The sequence below is a fragment of the Herpailurus yagouaroundi genome, unplaced genomic scaffold (genome assembly GCF_014898765.1).
Source record: "Herpailurus yagouaroundi ecotype Mexico unplaced genomic scaffold, PumYag 184, whole genome shotgun sequence".
Lineage (NCBI taxonomy): Eukaryota > Metazoa > Chordata > Mammalia > Carnivora > Felidae > Herpailurus > Herpailurus yagouaroundi.
Window position 1 is genome coordinate 4,239,933 of NW_024412415.1, and position 21,344 is coordinate 4,261,276.

Consider the following 21,344-nt stretch of genomic DNA (forward strand, 5'->3'; position numbering starts at 1 on the left):
CTTTCTTTCTTTCTTTCTTTCTTTCTTTCTTTCTTTCTTTCTTTCTTAACTTTTGTTCTTAGGCTAGATTTCCATACAGTACAAAGGCTAATAATTAAAATGTATGCCTGTATATTTTCAAAACTTTTTGGGGGGAGGTAGGGGAAAGGTAAAGAACCTCACAGAAGGTTTACTCTCCAGGCCTCTCAACCCATTCCTCTTAATAACCAAGAATGGGGTGGGGGTGGGGGGGGTGGACAGTTGTGGTAATGGTACAAACTGCCTTCAAGCCTCAAAGCTGTTTAACTCCACAACATGCTAAATTAGTATTTCAGTCAGCCAGTTATTAGACTATAGCCTATATCACTTAGGTTGTAAGCTCAATTGAATATAATCTATAGACACCCTGTCCCCCACCCCAGGCTTGAGTTCCTATAAATAAACTGCTGTTCACACCCACTCTTTAACCTCGCCACTCTTGCCTTTCCTACCAGCTGCAATCTTTCTTCTCTTTGCTTCTTTTTCAAATTTTCAGTCTCACTACATATGCTTTTTTTTTTCCTTTTTTTTTTTTTAAAGCATCAGGCTCCCTAGATCAGTTCCAAAATAGGATTAAAAACAGAGAATAGAAAGAAATCTCCCCTCCTAGACTGACATACACAGTCACTCCTTACTATACTCTGTCTTCATTCACCAACTGTTTAAGTGTTAAAATTCAACCACTAACCTATGGTTACTCAATCGCAATTCCCTTCAGCTTTCTGTAATACATTGTTAATAACTGTTTCATCAAAGTTACTGTCTTTTATTATAAAGATGCTTCAGGCACTTGGCAATAAGTCCATATACTGAATAAGTTTCTATAGAGCAAAAGCTCAGAGAATTGTAATGTGTTCACTCCTTCTTTCCTTTCTAATGCAATGCAAGATTGTCAATAATTCTCAGGATTGTCATCTCTGTGAGGGACTGGGAAGTTGGCCCTCCCTCCCCAATTGTCTCTTGTCCTTCAGTGCTCTCTCCCCCACCCTGTCCATCTAGCTGACTTGCCTCTGGGTCCCTGCCGCACTGATTACACAGAGTTGGGAAGCAGAAAAGGCAGCAGTCACCATATCAAACAGACAATTTGCTAACACTCAAGTCACCAAATCCAGGAAACTTTACACATTAAGAGCACAAATCACTCTATCAACTCCCTGGTTTCTTTGGTTCTCCACATAAATAAGGAAGGGGGGCAGCAAAGGGCAAAGGAAGATGAAAGGTGTGGCAGAGGTGGTGAGAAAGGGAGAAAAGACCCCCAAAGAGACCAAATCCCCTAACAAGAAAACCAAGTTTGAGCTTAGCTAAATGTTACAACAACTTTTTAAAAAATGCTGTACCCAGTAGTCTCAAAAGAATGCCAAAGGGCTCTCAGACTTACATGGTCAGCGAGATTTGTAGAGGAGCCTGAAAGTTCTTCGTGATCTGACTTGGAGCTGCCGTCCCTTTCATCAATGACAAGGTCGATGGGCATTTTCCCCTTCAAACAGCTAATGTACCGATGGCAGAAGTTATCACACAGTTCGTGGACCTAAGGGGAGGGTCATGGTGGAAGGTTCAGCTCATGTTGTTGTTGTTGTTATTGTTTTGTTTCATTTTTAAAGGGAAAAAAATCAGGATGCAGGGTTACATTTGGAAAGAGCAACAGTGCAACCTCTTCCAAACTAACTCTAATTAATGGGTGTAATACTTGAAGGCGAGGAAACAATAGAGCAATTGTTGCAACAGATATTATTCTCCGGAGACTTCCCTGAGCAACAAGTTACAATAAAGGGAGTAGAAACAAGACTGGAAATAACTGGGTTCAGACTGGGAGTCCGGAGGTGGGGTTGGGGGGGGGGAATCCAATCTGATGATAACATCAAAATGTTAGAACGCTGGAACTGGGAACAGCATTGGCATTTGCGATTCAACAAGCTAAGAGTTTCATATGTTTCCAGGGGAAAGTGACTGAGCTGGAGAGCAATGTGAAGACAGCCCAGCGAGGATGATTTCCCCCTGCGTGTACCTAATGCGCGCTCTGGTCTGAGGGTGAGCTAAGCTAATAGAGACGCAAGCAGGCTGAATGTCCAGTAACACAAATGGTTTGCTGCATTTCAAAATAATCCTGAATGCCTAGGGAAAAAGACAGGGCGGGGAGGGGGGGTGGTGGGTGGCACACAGCAGAGCTGTCCTAATTCACCCATCCTCTGAGCCCTTGGGTTGAGGAGCAGTTTGAAGGAAGGACATAGTAACAAGTTGCTCAAAACCTCCAGGTGCTCAGTGCCTCAGCCTGGAGATTGGCAGAAGACATCCCGACTCAACCGAGAGAGGGAAGTGGCTAAATCAAAGTAGGGAGTGTCATTCCCTGCTTACCTTTTCTAACTCCAAGAGATGAAACCTTAGTACTTGTATTGCTTGGATCATCTGAAAGAAAAGTTTGGAGCGTGGAGTTAGGGCTCTGTGACTCAAAGCCCTGAGTGGGGGGTGGTGGGGGAATTGAGCTGGGGAGAAGAAACAGGCAAGTGGCCAGGCAAAACCCACACATCAAGAAATCATCAGAAAAACCAAGTGATTACTGATCATCTCTGCCTCATTGGCCACGGGGTAGGAATCTGACTCAACCTGAGCCGAGGCGTCTAATATCTTTGCCCCCTGTGTTCACTGAGCTATTTGGAAGGACTGCTTTCCTAGGGCCAGGCCTTCCTTCCCCGCCTGAGTCTTTAACCGTCCCCTCTTTCGACCTCAGGCCAAATTAAAAAAAAAAAAAAAAAAAAAAAAAAAAAAAAGCTTCGGAGAGAGAAAGCTTTTTACAGCACACCCAGCAAAACCCGTCCTTACTAAAGAAGGAAATACTCAAGATGAATGGTGAGGCAGGGCCTTTGAAAGCGGATTTAAGTACTTTTAATATTGAAATTGTGCAAATTAGCAAAAGAATCGCACCTAAAAGTGGCCTGCGCGGGCCTGCCCCCGGAGCCCGCGTCGGCCGCCCCGCCCGCCAACACACACACCTCCCAACTCCCTGCCCGCCCTCCGCTGGGCCAGCGGTTACTTCCTTCGGGTTAGCTGCTGGGGGCTCGGCTGCCTACCCTGGCAAAGAGAGGAAATAACTCACTTCTCGAAGCCTCACTCCCGGGCCGAGACCCGGGACTCATCCACTGCTCACACTCGGGGCGCTGTGTCCCCGCCTGCTGCTCGCTGGCCTCTGCTCTCCCCTACAACCACCCCTCACCCCTTACCTCCCCTCTTCCTTTCAAGGGCTCAAAACTGCTCCCTTCCCCCCCCCCACCCCCCACCCCCGTCGCTTTGGAGCCTCAAAACAGGGTTCTGCTCCAACTCCCCGGAGCTCCAGGGGCAAGTGGGTGCTTCCAGGCAAGGAAAGGGGCCCAGGCTGGGGAAAGGGAAGAAACAGTGAGCCTTACCAAATTGTCCAGCTCTGGGTTTGAGGAAAAAAGTGGCTTTTCCGCACGAACCTGGAAGAAGCAGGGAAAGTCAACATGAATTACCAGCCCAACTTGAAAGAAGGAAATCCCTGTCACGGACTAAAGTGCATGAGTGGGGAAGGTGGAGAGTCAGCGGCCGCGAAGAGGAGAGAGGCTTTGGTAAAACACAGGGCACAAACTAGTGCCTTAAAATAGTGCGGTTGCTTGAAAAAGTACTGGGCCTCCTGCTCCTAGCCCCATTAAGGGGTACCCGGAAATGCTGAGCTGCAGCTGGAAATTCAGGGCCCTGCTCCAGGCCCGAGGACCCTCTTATTCAGCCCTCTAAGGGACAGTGGCTCTCAGCCTTCCTCACCTTACTGCCCGCGCTGACCGCCCCACCAGGCGCCCGGCTTCCTCCCCTCCCAGGCACTCTCGGGTGCCTCACCACCCCTATCCCCAATTCTTGTTCTAGTAGCTGCAGGCGGGGAAAAGGCCAAGCCCCAGATTAGGAGCAGGTCAACTTTAATTCGAGGGTCGAGCCCCTGTATTCCTGGCTGGGGGGAAAAACAAACACCCATATTTATCTCCGCTTCCAGTTCGCCTCCAGGCTCAGGGATGGGGAGGAGGCGTAGCGCTCGGACTGGGCCAGAGGAACAGATCGGGTGTCCCTGCCTTTTCCTCCTCTTTCATGTAAAGCTCTGAGGAAAGGGGAGGGGGTGGTGAGGGTCTGCAGGAGGGTGAGTGGGTCAAGAAGGCTGGACCTGCTTGGCGAAGACCGCGATGTCCTCGTTGAAGGAGTCGGAGGAGCAGACGTCTCCGCCGGCCACTCCGGGTTCCCGGGGAGTGCAGGTCGCCAGCTCGCACTTCTCAAAGACCAGAGCTAACAGAGGAAACAACGGGTGCCTAACGGGCAGCGCCACGCAGAGACACACACACGGAGACGGGGTGCAGAGGGGAAGGAGCGAGAACTGTAATCAACAAGTTTGGAGGGTTCGGATTCCTTCTTTCATAAAACAAGCACGCATCACACTTTACAAGCCTTCCTCAGTCAGCCGAGCCTGGGCCAGAAACAGAAAGGAAAAAACGGCCTGGCCCTTTCCCTCCGCTCAGGAGTCCCTCAGGTCTGGTGGGAGAAGCCCCTGGCCACTGCAGCCCGCCGAGTAAGAAGAGCCTCAGTGGGAAATAACGAAACATCCGAGCAGCTCAGGCAGTCTGGAGCCCGGAGCTGATCCAGACCCAATCCCCATACTACAGAGGCCGCAGAACCAACCCCATACCCAGTCCTGACCTCTCAAGAATGGAATACTACGGGTTTTTTTTTTTTTTTAATTGCTTTAGCTCTGCACATTAATGGCCATTTCGAAGGAGGCCGAAGGCTTCACCCACATAGACGCCCGAAGTGGCATTTCCTAAATCTAAATCGGAGAGGGTCCTTTTCTAACCTCTCTACCCCCTTGCCTTATAAACTTGCTTGCTCTACTTCTAGTAAAGCCCGGGCGTGGGGGCCAAAATAATAGGAATGTTAAACGCCGAGGAGCTTCCTTCCAAAGACCACATTTCTCCAGCAGGCAAAAACAAATAAATCGAGTGTTAAAACTTGGAAGTGTGCGTGCGCGTCTGCCCTTTGTGTTCCTTCGGGCGGTTTAGCTCCACTTCGGGATGCTTGCGGCCTCTGGCTTCAGGCTCCGTGGCCGTTGACCAGCCGTCCCCTCCCCTCGGCCAACCGCCGCCTTCCCCACCTACTCTCAACTGGGAGAGCCCGAGCGGTACACTTTTGGACCGGGCACCGCCATCCCTGTCCGAATTCTCTCAGGATATAAAACGCGGAATTGCCAGCCATCTCCCTCACTCCTCCTAAGAGCAGCTCTGTGCAAGCAGCAGTCCCTTCCACCCCGCTGCACTTCAAGGTCTACCCCCTTTATTTACAGAGAATTAAGAAGTGGGTGATTAGGACTTCCTGGCCGACAGAAGCAGCCCTGATCCCAGCTCAAGCTGCATTTAGTGACTCCCAGACTCTCGGTAGGAAACAGAAGAGGGGGGAAAAAAACAACAAAGTTGCTCCTCATCGGCAGGAAACTTTCTCCTTCGTCAAGGCCTCTGTTAGGGGGCCTGGAAGGACCAGCTCTGCGTCCTTTGGCCAGGAATCCCGTCCTTGGGGAGAAGGCCCTGGCAAGATTCTCAGGACTCAGTCACTCTGGGTTGTGGGGTCCGGAGTGACTGGGCTATGGGGGTGGAACAGGCTTTATCTTTCGGGGATTTACACTTCAGGCGAAGAAGAGCAGGCCCCCTTCTCTCCTTTCTGAAGGCAAGCGGTCCCCCCCCGCCCCCCCCCGCAGAAACAACTCCCCACTTAGCCGACCATCCCCTCAACCCCCAAGGAGACGAACACACACTCGCACTCACAAACAGTATGCTGGGTCGGGAGGGGGGGGGGGCGGTTGGTTTACCCATAGATCGCGTCCTTGTCCCGCTTCAAGGCGTCGTTGACAGCGGATCCCATGCTGGCCGGCATGACATTGGGGTGCGGGGCGTGCGCGCCGTAGTGCTGCGTGGCGTGGAGCGGCGGCCCGTGGTTCAGGTGGTGAACCGGAGGGATCGGCCGCGGCGCGTGAGGGTCTCCGTACATGGAAGCAGGCACCCCTACTCCGTCCATCCCGCCGTAATGGGGCAGCTCATCGTACTGTCGGAACCCGGCAAAGGGGAGGGGGGCGCAGGAGGTGAGGGAGAGCCAAGGGGGAATAGAAAAAGAAGATGGGAGAAGAGAGCCGGGAGAGGAGTGGGGAAGGAATAGAGGAAGGGTGGAGGGAGACAGGCGAAGGGCAGCGGGGGCAGGCAGGAGAGAAAGAAAGAGAGAGAGAGAGAAATAAAAACAAAGTCAGAAAGGAGAAAAGTACCGAGCACGAGTTGAACACACAGAAACCAAACCAGCCGAAACAACGAGTTGAAAGTTGCGGGGGGAAATGTTTTTAAATTTTAAAATGAAAAAGTATGAACCAAGAGCAGCGTTTAGAGCAGGGAGAGGGGGCAGTGAGGCCAGGGACCGAGGGGGCGCCGGGAGGTCCCGCTCGGGCCAGAGGCAGCAGAACCATAGCGAGCCAACCGAGGGAGAAGTGGAGTTAGTGTGAGAAGGAAGCCCCGGATCCCACCCCTAACCCCCCTTCGCCTCCTCCCGAGGATCCAATAAATCAAAAGGCGAAATGAAACAAAATAAAGAGAAGAAAAACGCTAATAATCAGGAGGAGAACGCCGAGGACGAGGGAAGACTGGGGCCAGTGCCTCCCCGGGGGCAGGGAGCGGAGGGGAGGGGGGGGGAATAACGTGAAAGTTACCAGAAACATTATTTAGCAGCGGATTCCCTGCGTCCTTGTCAATTTCAGAGACAAAACAAGCAGCCCAGGCTAGTCTAGGCGGCGGCGCAGCGGCTGCGGCAGCGCGGCCCCAGCGGCGGCCCCGGCGGCGGCGGCGGCTCCTACGCAGCCCGTGCCCGCCCCGAGCCGCGGGAGCAGCGGCGGCAGCGGCGCAGCAGCGGCAGCGGCGGCAGCAGGAGAACCGGGGGAATCGCGCTGCTGGGGTAAAAGCTGGAGCGAGGCGAAAGCGTGTAACAATTGCACACGCACACACACCACTCACACGCACTCGCCGCCCGCCCGCTCGCACAGCGCTGGAACACGCGCGCCCAGACACGCACACACGCACGCACACACACTCGCACACACGCAGAGGCACGGGGGGGAAAAGCCGATGAATAATTTTGCTGCTATTTTTTTAAATACTGGCCGCCATCATCAAGCAGCGAGCAGCAGCAGCAGCGTTGAAGGGAGAGGAGGCATCGGGACAGGCCCCTCTTAAGAGAGGATTTATATCTAGGTAAGTGTTGGAGATTTAAACCTACCCTTTGCGCCATCAGTCTGCGCTCCAATAAACTCCTGGATGTGTCGTATATTTAATATCCCAGTCCGGATAAGAAAGTGATCTAGGCTGAAGATTCCTTTTTTTTTTTTTTTTTTCCAAACCAAAAAGACTTCTCCCAATTCTCCAATATGTTATTTTTAGGGGGGGGAAAAAAAGCCCAGGCAAGACAACGAAGATGTTTTTTTTTTTTTCTGTGATATTTCTTCTTTTTCTCTTTTTTCCTCTTCTTCCTCCTCCTCCTGATCTTCCTCCTCCTCCTCCTCCACCTCCTCCTCCTCCCCCCTCCCCTCCTCCTCCTCTTCGGGCCTCCTTTCCCCCTCTTTCTCTTCTCTTCCCCTCAGTTGAAAAAAAAAAAAAAGAAAGAAAAGAAAAAGAAGAAAAAGAAGAAAAAAAAATTGTCAAGCCCCCGAACTGAAGGTTACGAGCGGCCCGTCAGCAGCCCACATGTAACCGAACTGTCGTGTTTCATGGCTTTTTGCCACTCCAGCTGTCAATCAAAGCCCGGAATGTCAAGGTAGTGAATGAATGATGGTTGATGATGATGAAGAGGAGGAATCTTTCAGACCCGTTTTTTTTTTCTTCCAGTAAAACTCCGCGAGGGGTTTCTGCTTCTTGAATTTTTTCCTCCCCCCTCCCCCCCTCTTTTAGCTTGGCCCCCGCGGAATCTATGATATGATCCTCTCTCTTTAAAGTATCGTTCAAAGAAAGCAGAGGGGAAAAATCAAGAAAAAAATTGAATAGTTTGCAAAAATTGGACTTCCTCCCCCCCTTTCCTGGTAGGTATTTTGTCTCTCCCTCTCTCTCTTTCTCGCTCGCTCGCTCTCACTCGCGCTCGCTCTCTCGCGCTCGCTCTCTCGCGCTCTCTTTCTCTCTCTGGGAGATGAGTGAGTGTCAGTAGGTGTTGGCAGGTTGGCTGCTGCCTGGCTTATAGAAGAGCCTCAGTTTGGCGGCGCGGGTCGGCGGCGGGAGAACGAAATGACGGAACCCGGAAGTCGTGGTGGCCATAGCCCGTCGTACGGCGGAGACACATCCCGGGAGTGGGGAGCGGGAGCGAGGAGGAGCGCGCCGCGCCGAGCCTCTGATATGCAGCGAGTGCGATCGGACGGCCCCGGCTGGGGGGGCGGGAGAGAGAGAGAGAGAGAGGGCGCGCGCATGCGGGCGGGCGCGCGCGAGCGAGGAAAGAGGGAGAGAATGAAGAGGACAGGGAGAGCGCAGAGAGGAAAACTGCAGAAAACCACAGGGAAAGTACGGTACAGCCTCAGATCTTCTAAATTTTTTTTTTTTCAAACTTCTAGTTCATTTTCCCATCACACCAGGCTCAAGCCTAACGGGGTCGTGTTGGGGACGATTGGAATGGCGATCTTGCTTTTGTTCCTTTTAATTCCGCGGGCCCCTGTGCCTCTGCCAGCCGATTACTGCGCCCCTGAGGACTTTCTGCTAACATCCAGGGGCAGCTGGCTGTGCAAATCGTACCACTGCCGGCCTAGAGGTTTTTTTGTTTGTTTGTTTTCGTTTTTGTTATTTTTAAGTGGTACTTTCTTCCCTGTGCACATCCAGCGCTCTTGTCAACATTTATTTTTTTCAGGACAAGAAGAGATCAGCTTAACTCCGCACTGTCTCCAAGCGGTGCGGACAAGGGCCACCCTGGAGAGTCTCTGGGGGCCGCGATGGAATTGGGAGGGAGGAAGTGGGGAGGAGTCGTTTGGGTGTTTGATGTTGTCTGATGTCGCCAGGAGGGAGAGTGTGTGTGTGTGTGTGTGTGTGTGTGTGTGTGTGTGCGCGCGCGCGCGCGCCACTAGTGTGCGCTTCCGAAGTGGATCTCACTTAGAGCTGGGAAGCACCGGATAGAGAGGGAGGGAGAAAGATGCCATTCAAGGAGAATTGGCCGGTACTCCCTCCCAGCTTTGTTGTGGTCGCCCAGGGCGCAGAGGCCGGAGAGCGGTATCGCCAGCTAAAGGTTGTGTTAATTATACCGTACAATTTCGCGGGATCGGGAAGACCGGCCGACTACGAGCGAACTTTTCCAAAAAGGGAAAGGACGAGAGTTAGGGGCAGGGGGGAGGAAGGTAACTATCCTACACTGTTTTGTGTAAAAAGTTAGTTCTGGCGGGTGTCTCACCCAATCCCCGGCAGGAGCTGCACCCAGCCTCACCTCGACGCCGCCGGTTTCACGGTGGCGGTGCGTCAATCACTCCGAGCCTCGAGCTGGGGGCGGAGTTATGGTCACCCTGCGCGCTCTGCGCAGCTGCCCCCTCCGCCCCCCCCCCCCCCCGCTCCCGCCAGCCATGCAGTCCTGCCCTGGTTGCTCCGAGCGCACCCTCTACTCAGCAACTCGCTCTTGTCCGGTTCATGGTCCCTGGCTCAGGGAATCGAAAACAGACTGTTCCTCAACAGCCGACTCCCTCTCCAACTTTGAATTCATTCTGGATAGTAGAAAGTAGCATATTTTCCGCGCGCAATTTTGACCCGACTTCCCGGGGGATGGGAAGCACAGAGAAAAATAAAGCAGTGTGTGTGTGTGTGTGTGTGTGTGTGTGTGTGTGTGTGTGTGTGTGAGAGAGAGAGAGAGAGAGAGAGAGAGAGAGAGAGGCGCGCGGATGGGGTGGGGGGGGGGCTTTACATCTTCTCTGCTTCACTGTAAGCTTTCAGGCAACACTCAACTGAGCTTAGATCGCAGCCTGCAGAGACTCCAAGCTAAGTCGGAGAAATTTGGCCCCGTTTTAATAGGGCTGGGGAATGAGCTCCGGAGGTCAATAAAGCCCTCCAAAAATGATGAATGATTGAGCACCTGTGATGATGATAGTGATTACCAGAGCAATTAAACAGTTTGATTAAATGAGCCATCATAACAATGATGTCTGCGGGAAATCGGCCCTCACATATAAAAATAGTGCGGTGGGGCTGTCAGAGGCGAGGGTAGCGCGACGCCAGGGAGCGGGGCTGTGGACCTCGGGTTATTTGCCGGGGTGACCACAGCAGGGGCCGGCCCGGCGCTCGGAGCTTCGGAGAAGAGAGTCTAGACCAGATTTTCAGCCACTTTTACGCCGGGCTTCAAGCCTGTATGATCCAACGGGTATGAAATCTGCAGGTTGTGGGGAGGGTCCGTCCCCCTCCACCTTTTCATTTTTTTTTTCCCTAGAAGAACTCCAAGATTAAAAGCATCCTCCTTATTTGTTGCTGAGTTGCTCGTCGACATGTAAGAAAAGGTGAGTAGAAAAGGAAAGAAGACAAAAAGAAAAAAAAAAGTTGTCTTGCAGAATTTTGTTTCAAGCGGCAGTTATGAGAATTCAGTTTAGCCGGGGCGGGAAGGCTGAGAGAAAAATAACAATCTAGTCTCCGCCTGCGGAGGGTTTTCTACTAGAGATCTTGAAATTGCTGTTTCCGAGTTCCCCGTGCAGCGCCGCTGAGAAGTTCATAGTGATTTTTAGTTATTCTTCCAGTTGTTCGTATTTTCAGTATTGTGTACGTATTGTCGCCAATAGGGTTATTGTTGTTTTAAACAGCCTGTGTAGTAAGCGTCACTTCTCTTTTTAAAAAGGAACTCAATTTCCTTGATAAACGCTCCTTTTATAAAGATCAACTTGGAAACAAATCTCTACATTGCCGAGTTTAAACACTGAAGGTTTCTACCTTATGCTGCCTTTACCACCACTTTTTTTTTCATAATGATACTGTGAAGTGAGTTAGCATCCCCCACAGCCTTTGTTTTTAAAAACTTCACGAGTGTTAAGAAATATATAAATTTCATACTTGGCAATGCATTCGGGTAAAAAACAATTCAGAGCAATTGATGATTTCTGTATTTTCAAACAGTTGGTAGGCTAATAATGGGTTGGTTATTCCGTGATAATCTTGGGTTTTACAAAAGAAAGAAGGCTGAAACTCGATTTTTCTTGTGTTTTAATCCTTTGGGCAAGGCAGAAGTCATTTTAACCCGAACTCCTTTCTTCCTTACTTTCTAATATTCTGTAACTTCTTTTGCATTGTATTGCATACATTAAAGCAAACTACAGGGATAATCTGGTTGATGTAGGAGGGAGATAGAAATAGGACATTTTAAGATAGAGTCAGAGGGAAAAAACAAAAACAAAAAACCACAATCATCTTTAACTCCGAAGACTTCAGTTTAGAAGTGCGAGTGTTAAAAATGAAGCCCGAATGGAGGAAAGTCTGCATGATTTTAAAATTCACTGATTGCCTAAGGAGAGAATCCCGAATTTCATGCGACTAAAGAGATTTCACTTACCTAGTTGCATTCATTTATGAAACTGTACGTGTAAAATAGCATCGCAGGGCAATAGATTACACACAAGATCAAGTTGGAGGTGATTCAGGGTGTCCGTTCTTGGTCATTCTGATGAATTCAGACTATTACTTTTAATCACCAACTTGCTGATGTTTTATTAACAGAGCTAAAAAGCATTTAAGAACTTCCTGATATCCCCCTACCTCCTTCAGTGTTGCCGGTCCGATAGGAGCGATTCCAAAGCAGTGGGGTACACACACTTTCTGATTTCTAGCCTGATAATTATGCTGCTGATGCTCCAGTCTCACTCAGCCTCTGCACCCCCACCCAGGCGGAGAGGCTCATCTGTTCTTCCACATTTGGGGTGAAGGGAAAGTAGGTGGGGCAGGCCCTGGAGACAGGCGCGAGATGGGGGTCGCAGGAGGCGGCGCACACCTCCGTCAACAGTCAGCTCCCTTTGCCCAGGCTGGAAATGGTTTTAACAGGCGGTAAAATTTCATCTTGCGGTGTCAAATTGGGGTCATTTTGGGGTTAGAGTTCTCAGTGTCCGAGAGGAGCTGTCCAGCTGCGTGGGGACTCATTAACTGCAAAAGATCTGTTTCAGTAAAAACAATTCAAAGACAATCAGAAGGCTAAAGACCCTCTACAAATCGCATTTTACAAGTGCCCCAGAACAAATATGGATGCTGAAACCTATTTCTTCAGAATCCCAAATCTGCTACTTAGCTCTGGAGTGGGGGTGGGGCACTGTATTAAAAAAGAGGTGAAAGGGAGGGGACCTGATCTGGTGGGGGGGGGGGGGAAAGGGCGGGGGGATGGGCCTCTCAAATTTAAGAGTCTAGTCTGTTTTTAATCACTTCTTTCTTATTGAAGCATCCCTAAGACTTCTGAGAACTCCTTCTTTTCTATTTTTCCTCTTCTTTTTTGACTCAACATGGAATGCTATTATAGGCAACATTTAAGACTTAAAAAGAATATTTGAATCCCAATACAGTTACTCAATTTAAAGGGCACTAGCTTTATGGAGAGTACTTAATTTGAAATGAGCATTTATGAACCTAGACTCTATTTTAGGTGAATTGGCCCACCTTCCTTAAGAAGTCTGTGCTCCTGTTTGATCTTTTTTTTTTTCTTCCAGAAAGTTATAGGTCCTCAGCACAGATAACTTCAAATTCCTCAGAACTGTGAGGTCCGAAGTGTTAATCTGTGTATTAAAATCACTGGGTTTAAATCCTTTTTGTCTTCCTACAATAGTTAGAATAATTGATGGCTTGCTAGAGGAGCAAATAAATCCAACCTTAATCTTATTTGTAACTTTAGTTAATGTTTTGAATTGGGAGTATTTTGGGTTAAGCAGGTGTGTGTGTGTGTGTGTGTGTGTGTGTGTGTGTGTGTAGGTTCTGTTTTTCTGTTTGCTGGTATGGAAAAAAGATATCATTCCTTTGATTTTAAAAATGTTTCAGTTAGAAGGAAAGTGCAATTTTAAAGGAGAAGCTAGATGTGTGCGATGCTAGAGTTTTTAGAATAAAACAAAATCGGTACTTTGAAGTATTATTTGAAAGAAGTTTTCTTTCCTTCATTACTGACCTGAGCAAGTAAAGAGGATCATAGTATTTCATTCTTTGTCACTCTCTCTTTGGACTTCACCTCTGTCACTAGGTCTTCTCTCTCCATCTGTTTCACTGTTCTTTGAGGTCTGAACGCGACAGTGAATTTTTGTAGTCTAATTCTTTCTCCAAGCTTACCAAAGGCTTTATAAATTGTCATTCAGGATGTTTGATTGCAGCCCTGCAGAGGCAGCCTTGAGCCCAGCATCACTGGGACAAAGGCAGAGGGACTCTCTTCTGCTCCAGACCTGCTGGCTGACAGTTGGAATTTTTGATATATATTTTATTTGGCGGTTCCAATAATGTGTTTGCTTCTCCCTCCCCCATTCCCTTGCAGCCATCTATTACGTTAAAAATATCTCTTCTCTATAAACCTCAGCTCATCCTTGTGAACTGTTCTTGACCTTCCCAGCCATGTGCCAGCATCTCTGGAAGTTGGACTAGGAAGAATTACACTTCTTTCCTTACCTGCTAACTTTGCTCACTCTCTTCCTAGTTGGGATCAAGAGATAGAAGGGGACCTTTTTTGTTTGTTTTTTGGTCTTTTCCTCACTTCGGCTTTCTACCATGTATTCCCCCACCCCCATTAACAAGAAAGTACTCCATAATTTATTGTCTTAACTAAGATATGGTAGAATCATTGTGCTTTCTTTCCTTTTACTCTATCTTATGTCTTATTTCTCCCAATTTTAGCTGCTTCACCATCTCGCAGAAGTAAAGTATTTCAATAAATAGCCCTCTAGCGCTATCTGGCGGGGCTCCAAACACGACGTGCGCTCGCTCGCTCTCGCAGTCTCTGGCTCCTTCCCGCGCTCTCTTCCTTCCTCCCTTCTTCTTTCTCTTTCTCTAGTTTCTTTGGCTTACTATCTTGATCCTTTTCCTCTTCTTTCCTCCTGCTGCCCTTCTAGCTCCAACCCCTACTCCCAGCGCAGATGGCTTGGAAAGATCCGGTCAGAGGCTGATACCCTCAGAACCAGGTGATGCTCCGGCAAAGGAGCTCTTACAGGGCTCCCACCTTCACCCAGTGTGGGTCACCCGCCACCTTTGTCTTTGATTAGCATGCGGGTGTTGCTGAAAATGTTGCTTGTGTCCCAGCGTCTCAGCTGGTAGTGGTTTGGAGGGGATTAAAACTGCATTTGTGAAGTTTGGAGGAAAGAAATCAGACACTGGAATCCTGACTAGTGGAGACCAGCTAAGTTTTAGGTCGGGAGGCCTAGGCTCAGTGTGAGTTTAAAGAAAGGGTCCCAGAACTTCTCAGGGAAGGGGTTGGGGAGCAAGCAGCAGCTCTCGCCTGGACTTCGGAAGAACACTGGGCACTCATTCTTCACCCCCATCCCCAACACTTTCTCCTGCCTTCGGGATGCCTATATCATATAATGCACTGCTCAAGTTTGTATCCTGGGCCTGTCCAAGATTTCTTTTTCAAAATGAGCTAGCTTTTCCAGCCCCCACCCCATGACCACATCAAATTTAAAGAGCAGTGGGAAAGAAAAGTGGGATGGAGAGAGAGAGCTCACTGGCGAGCCCACCGGGCAGAGAAGAGAAAGCCAACACAGAAACTGCAGGAACTCACGCTTGAGGATGCAGTACTCACCAACGTCCTCCCGCCTTTCTCGAAGAGATTTGTCTTATTTCTTATTGTGGTTTTTGTTATTTTTTTTTAAACAGTAGCCTATAAACCCTCAGCGGGGTGTGGAAAGCAATCAGAGGGGATAGGGGAGAAAGGAGAGATCCAACTTCAACTGGATGCTTTAGATACTCTCTTTAAAATTCTTATTCTCCACCCCCCACCCCCAGACACACACCACATTCTAAGCCTTAGAAAAATCTTCAGTTCTCCCTTTGAGCAAATCTCCCATGAAACTGAGGAAAGGATATGGGGCCTGGGGAAGATTTAGACTCACTCAACTTTCTTGCATTCTCTGAAATTTAGTTTGGACCTTGCAAAGTAAAAGTGAAAACCATATTCCACCCAGCGGCTACTTGAAATGAGGGGCGCTCAGCCTGCAGTGTATGTGATCACCAAAGACCCCTTCCTAATTCTGAAATTCTGCCCCCTCCCCATAATCTCAAAAAATGGAATAGAAAGTAGGGTGTGTGTGTGTGTGACACAATCGTAGGTTTTGTTTCTCAAGATTTGCCTCCCCTCCAAGCCCCCCAACACCACAGGAAGAAACTGGTGTAATTAATTGAGGACTGTTATGAGGTCATCATTAGCTAAGGTGCAAATAATTGCAGCCCATTTTTACTTAAAATTGACCAGCCCCAGAGTGATAGATCGATTTGGAGTATAAAAATGATGTATCAAAACATCAATGTCGATTATTTGAAATATTGTAGTCGAATTTTTGTATTGCTTCATCGGTTAAGTGTCTGAAAGTGCAGTGTTCAAACATATATTTATGTTGTCAATACTGTCAGAACTGTCACTTTCACTATCCTGGATTTGTACTACATTTCGAATTTACTCATTTACATAAAATGCCCACCCTAGGATTCTCCCACCCCCATTCCATCTCTCTCTTGCCTCCCATCTCTGGAAAATCCGTGTCAGTTTCTTCAAAGGACTCAGTAATCTTTGCCTAAGCTAAAGTGTGCACTGCCTCTTTTACTCAATTTTCCACATCGGATTACATGTCTTTTTCACCATTTCTAACTTTCAAAGGGAGCCTTCCTCTTTCTTCCCAATTCTGCCTACTCCAGCCTTTTCTCCGAAATAGTATGTAGCATTTGGAAAGCTTCTGGTTTAAATATCCACATCTCAGCTCCAAATAAACCAGTTAGGTAGAAAAATGGAAAAACCGGACTTCAACGTACCTCCACAGCGCACTCGTGTAAACCAGGCTGTTGCCGGGCACACGTCCTCCCACGTGTCAGAGTCCATCATCAAATTACCTGGAAGACTGAAACCTTCCAGGGAAAATGAATTTGAAAACATAAATACGTTTTCTTTTACTTAGAAGCTGTGATAGGAGAAAAAGAAATAATACATATAGATGATCGGCACGCTTTACCTTTAAAAGCTTTTGAACTCAATCAAAAGACACAAGTTGGAAGCAGAATTGACAGTTTTAATTCTACCCATTTTCACCTGGCACGTCAGATCAGAGGCAATCATTTATTTTAGGGGGGGCGGGTGTATGGGAAAGCCTGATGGAAAGCTCGAATCCACTGAAGTCTCTATCCTAAAAATCACAGAGAAATTAAGACACTTACTGAAACGCAAACATTCCATTGCTCCACACTTAGTCTAAACTAATTGAAATTTATAAATTCACATTCTGCCTAATTTTATGCTTTTTTATTTTCTAGGATTCCCTCCAAGTCTGATAGGAAAGACAGGGCCACTTCTGGATGAGCTGTAAGGATGCGTTTTCATTTCCACAACATTGAAGCACTTTTTATAAACCTTGTATTGTACTTAAATAAATCTATCTGGACATTAAGAGAAGTGACTCATACAACGATAGCTTGGCTTTGTGCTGTCAATCCTAGCATTAAAAAAAAAAAAAAAAATCCAGAATCCTCCTGAGAAGCTTTTCCATAGCCACTCATTTCTCAAAACAAACAAACAAACAAACAACTAAAAACAAGAAAAACTAGAAAAAGCAAAAGAAAGTTTACTGTATGCATCTGGGTGTCTTCTTGCGCATTTATAAATGTCTCCCAGCCCCGCTTGCTGTGTTGCCTCCCTCCTGCCACACACTCTAAGGCAGAGGCATCGAGGGATCGCCCCCAGAGAGTTGTGTTTACTTAGGTTTTTTTAATCTCTCCACCATGTATGACAAGTGTTACTTCAAGAAATTCATCAGCCTTCTACAGATACTTCCAGGTTTTGCTGTAATGATCTGCAGAAGAGAACTGCCATCACTTTCTCACATCCCAAGGTGTTGCAGGAACTCAGAGAAAGGGGAGAGTGGCTGAAACGCTTAATTACAGAGGGGGAGGGAGGAGCGCAAGGCGGGGACGGAGGGAGGAGGGAAAGGAGGAAGATCCTTTACCTAGCCTGTACCTGGAGAGAGCTCTGAATCCTCTCAGTGGAAATTTGGGAAAGGTATTGTTGCCTTTTTTTTTTTTTTTAATGCCTTTGGGGAGAAGTGATACCCTTGTGTAACAATTAGCTCAGACAATAAAAATAATTGGAAAATCAGTTGGAATTTCTGAGTTTTTAATTACGTTTAATTTTGTGCTAAGCCGTAAAATTACGAATGCCCCTCAATTAAACACTCTCCTCTTGTAAAGCGTTTAACAACAATTATTCCTTAATCAGTCTGAATGTGAGTCACAAATGATGCTTTTCCACATCAAAGGGACGTCCTTCGACGTTACCTTTTAGTCATAAGTAAGAGGATTAATTCCTATAATTAGAGGGATAAATATGTGCATAAATACATCTCTCACTCTCCTTAAATACACACACACACACACGCACACGCACACGCACACACACACACTTTCACTCTGTGTGAGACGTGGCCGGCTCTGGTAGGGTAAGGGTTTTTAATTGTCCTTCTTTGCCTGACATCCCTTTGCTGGCCGGCGAAAGCAACCAAGGAGACCTGGGAGTGAAGGACAGACCTCCACAGAGGTACGCATACACAGGTCAGGCAGGAGGTGCAAAGCGAGGGGGTCCCAAGGCCCCCGCCAATTCCAACATGACCCTCCCAAGACAATAATCCACTCCGCACCCGTGCCCCTGCCCAACGCGGCAAGAGTTCTCTTCCTGTCGGTCCACTCGCCCAGAAGACCGGGGTCCCTGCCCTAAGCCGCACACCAGGTTGATTCTTCAGGCTACAAATAAAAATTGAGCATGACCTTTTAAACCTCCTGTGTGAATATCTCATTTACCTAATGACTTTATGTCACCTAGGAAGAAGGTCAATTTCCTCTTAACCTTTCCCCTGCTGCTGCAGTAAGCATTCTTCCCTAATCAATGGTGGCTGGAATAATCAATTCCCATTTTATGATCGCTGACAAACTCAATCTCTGGGCAGGGTGTGAGCACTGGGGCCGGGACAGAGGTCTCTCTGGGTACGCCCAGCTCCGCCCGGCGCCAAGGGAAGCCGCTCTCTCTTCCGTGGAGTTCAGAGACCTTGGCAAACCTCCCTCCCCCAACCGCCTTCGTGACTTCTGAGTTGTCACTAATCCGAACCTGATATTCACCAGAGCTCCTTCGGTCACCGACAACGCTCCCCGCTGCTGCTGGGCCTCCCACCTACCCCTCCTCAGCGTGTTTTCATTTCAAAGTCCGCTGGCTGGGATTGCCCTCGCCCAAACGGGGTGTGTGCGTGTTTCATTTATATTTAAAAAATTATTTTTGCCTTCATCAGCGTCGATCTCTCAGCCTTCACTCTTAGCCCCGTAACTTTGCATAAACAAAGCAACAACAGAAGCTCAGAGTGGGTGGATTCGTGTGGAAATGAAGTCAACTGGCAGAATGCTCTCTCTTTCTTTCTTACCTCCTTTCTTTTTTTCCCCTTCCTTCTCTCATTTTCCCTCCTCTCCTCTTACCTCCTTCCTTCTCCACCTCCCCCGCCCCCCCCCCACAGCACCCATTTATCCTAAAAGATTCGTTTATTAGATGCCGCTTTACCTCTATTCCGATTTCCCCAGTCTGGGGAAACTACCAGGAAATTTACGGTATCAAAGTTAATTTAAAAGAGAATTTAGGGTAAGTTCACAGTTACTTATCTTTAAAAGGCCTACATAGGAGCCTAGTTCACCTCCCAATCTCTAATAAAGTAGAAGCTGACTTTGCCACACACAGGGCTTGTTTGAAAAGAGGGATCTCATAGCACTGGTTCAGCATATGACTCACTGGGATCTTTTCCCCCTCATTCTGTCCCAACCAGATTTTCACTTACTACCAAGTCCTGATGAAGCTGCTGCTGATTATCTGACAGTCTAAACACCTGCATAGCTAGGGTTCAAGTGGCAGGAAAATCACTTTTCTTAGAAAAGATGGCCACCACCAGGTTTTTTTGAGATTTCTTATGACTACTCAGCTAGTTAAAACTGAGATCCAAACTGAACTTTTTCTCCTGAGAGTGTTCTCTCAAGGCCAGGTGATGGCCTCTGAAAAGGTAACTAAAATGCCCCTTCTCTTAACTCATAGCACCTCATGACTTCTGGGCAGTCTGCTAGAATTGGGAAGTTTGTCAAGTGGCCAAAACAAAAATGTAACTATTCTACTTTAAAAAGTGGAATGAAGGATAGATCACCTACTCTGGTGTAAAAAAAAAAAAAATAGAAAAGAAAGAAAAAGACATTTGAGTTCAAGGTGAGGCGTATCCAGGCCAAAACACTGTTTACTCAAGAACAGCTTTCTCATGTCTGGTTAGCAGGACTGACCAATCTCGCACTCCAGCCTGCGTGAAACTGAAACTTCCACTCCTGCCTGGGGCTGAAGGTGCCAGAGTCCTGACCTCTGAGAGACCGTGAGGACCGGCCAGCTACAGGACTTGACCTGGGATGCAGCCAGGCCAGGTTCCCAATAGTTCACTTCCCTTCTTGCTTCATACCAGGAAGTACATTTGCAAAGCTAGTTGAGTTAGATTCTGGGTTTAAATGGGTGTTGAGGACCGGTCAAGCCCTGAGTCACACTTCATAACAGTCTGGCTTTTAGATTTGTTTCATATTCCCAACGACTGAACTACTGACTTTTTGGGAACATAACCTGTTTGTAGGTCAAGAAATGCTTGTACAGGAAGAGTTCCCCATTACTATGAGTCCTAAGTGGGACTTTTATTTCTATTTGACAAGGGAGTAGACAGATTGGGGATGGGTCCCCTGACCTCAGATAATTACTACAGTCTTCCCCCATATGCAAAAATTTTTTTAAAGTTTATTTATTTTGAGAGAGAGAGCAAGCAGGGGAGGGGCAGAGATAGAGAGAGTGAAAGAGAATCCTAAGCAGGATTCTGCCAAGAGTGCAGATGCAGGGCTTGAACCCAGAAACTATAAGATCATGACCTAAAACAAAATCAAGAGTTGGATGCTTAACTGACTGAACTACCCAGGTGCTGCTCATCTTAAGCAAATTTAATTTTCATGCAAGGAGTAACTTACAATCTCTGATCATTCACTGTATGAGAATTTCCCTTCTTTTTCTTTTTTCTTTTTAATGTTTATTTTTCAGGGAGAGACAGAGTGAGAGCAGGGGATGGGGCAGAGAGAGGGGGAGACACAGAATCCGAAACAGGCTCCAGGCTCCGAGCTGTGAGCACAGAGCCGCCTCTGGGCTCAAACCCAGAGACCATAAGATCATGACCTGAGCCGAAGTCAGACGCTTAAAGGACTGAGCCACCCAGGCGACCCCTCTCTTGTTTCTTATCTTAAGGGCCCTCACAGGGATATTGAAGAATATGCTTAATACTAGTTTTTGGTTTCACTTCATTTAAACATCTTCCATTCTGCTCACTTTTTCTATAGTCTACTGGAACACTTTGCATAGTCTTGGGCTTTGATCTAATTCCAGCATGAGAAATAGGAAAATCCAATCAGCAGTTTACTCCCCACTATACACTCAATTACTCTTGAGAAAAGGACAATCCTTTTTTTTTTTTTTTATGTTTGTTTATTTATGAAAGAGAGACAGCATGAGCAGGGGAGGGGCAGAGAGGGAGGGAGAGAGAGAGAATCCCAAGCAGGCTCTGGAATGTCAGCATAAAGCCTGATGCAGGGCTGGAATTCACAAAATGTGAGATCATGACCTGAGCAGAAATCAAGGGTTGTGTGCTTAACCAATTGGGCCACCCAGGAACCCCAAAAGGCAAATCCTTTAATTATGCTTAATTTGACAGTATGTCAGAAGAAAGAAATTTTATATATATATAAAAGAATGCCATCTTCTTCATCTAACAACTTTATCCTTACCAGTGTCTCACTCAGGGTTCTAAATCAAAATCACATGTCAGAATATAAATGATAAGTATAAGAACAGGAAGAAGGACTACACAGACTACTAGCTTTTCAAAGGTACCTAAGGTCTCTGCAGTGCTCAGATCCTAAATGGAAAGACATCTCTTTCAAGCATCTCTCAGGGAGATGGTTGAATTAGATCATTTCTTTATTTTGTTTTAAATTTTTTTAACGTTTATTTATTTTTGAGACAGAGAGAGACAGAGCATGAATGGGGGAGGGGCAGAGAGAGGGAGACACAGA

At 47.5% G+C, this 21,344-nt stretch overlaps 1 protein-coding gene and 2 long non-coding RNA genes across 12 annotated transcripts in view; 1 reads left to right on the forward strand and 2 right to left on the reverse strand.

Annotated features, from left to right (window-relative positions):
• Positions 1-7,561, reverse strand: part of MEIS2 (Meis homeobox 2) — a 210,221-nt gene extending 202,660 nt beyond the window's left edge. For 3 of the 8 annotated variants that reach the window (XM_040492237.1, XM_040492242.1, XM_040492240.1), the window contains exons 1-6: positions 6,746-6,862; positions 5,864-6,096; positions 4,178-4,319; positions 3,417-3,467; positions 2,371-2,421; positions 1,397-1,546 (exon numbers count right to left, since the gene is read on the reverse strand). In XM_040492237.1, the coding sequence (XP_040348171.1) occupies positions 1,397-1,546; positions 2,371-2,421; positions 3,417-3,467; positions 4,178-4,319; positions 5,864-6,096; positions 6,746-6,754 (636 nt within the window). In that variant the 5' untranslated portion in view covers positions 6,755-6,862. Of the gene's footprint in view, positions 1-1,396; positions 1,547-2,370; positions 2,422-3,416; positions 3,468-4,177; positions 4,320-5,863; positions 6,097-6,745; positions 6,863-7,308 lie in introns of those variants that run through there. The other 5 variants (XM_040492241.1, XM_040492239.1, XM_040492236.1 and 2 more) reach the window with 4 other exon arrangements.
• LOC121041471 (uncharacterized) lies at positions 6,923-17,331 on the forward strand. 3 transcript variants are annotated; one of them, XR_005795755.1, is made up of 3 exons: positions 6,923-7,283; positions 10,471-10,534; positions 16,494-17,331. It is a non-coding gene; the product is annotated as an uncharacterized LOC121041471 (long non-coding RNA). The 3 variants fall into 3 exon arrangements; XR_005795754.1 differs by having other exon boundaries at positions 6,925-7,283; positions 10,468-10,534; XR_005795753.1 differs by lacking the exon at positions 6,923-7,283 and adding an exon at positions 7,645-8,104 and having other exon boundaries at positions 10,468-10,534.
• Positions 12,065-13,248, reverse strand: LOC121041473 (uncharacterized). The gene is made up of 3 exons (XR_005795756.1): positions 13,162-13,248; positions 12,663-12,778; positions 12,065-12,169 (listed from the first exon to the last, which is right to left on the reverse strand). It is a non-coding gene; the product is annotated as an uncharacterized LOC121041473 (long non-coding RNA).
• Positions 17,332-21,344: the final 4,013 nt, after the last annotated feature.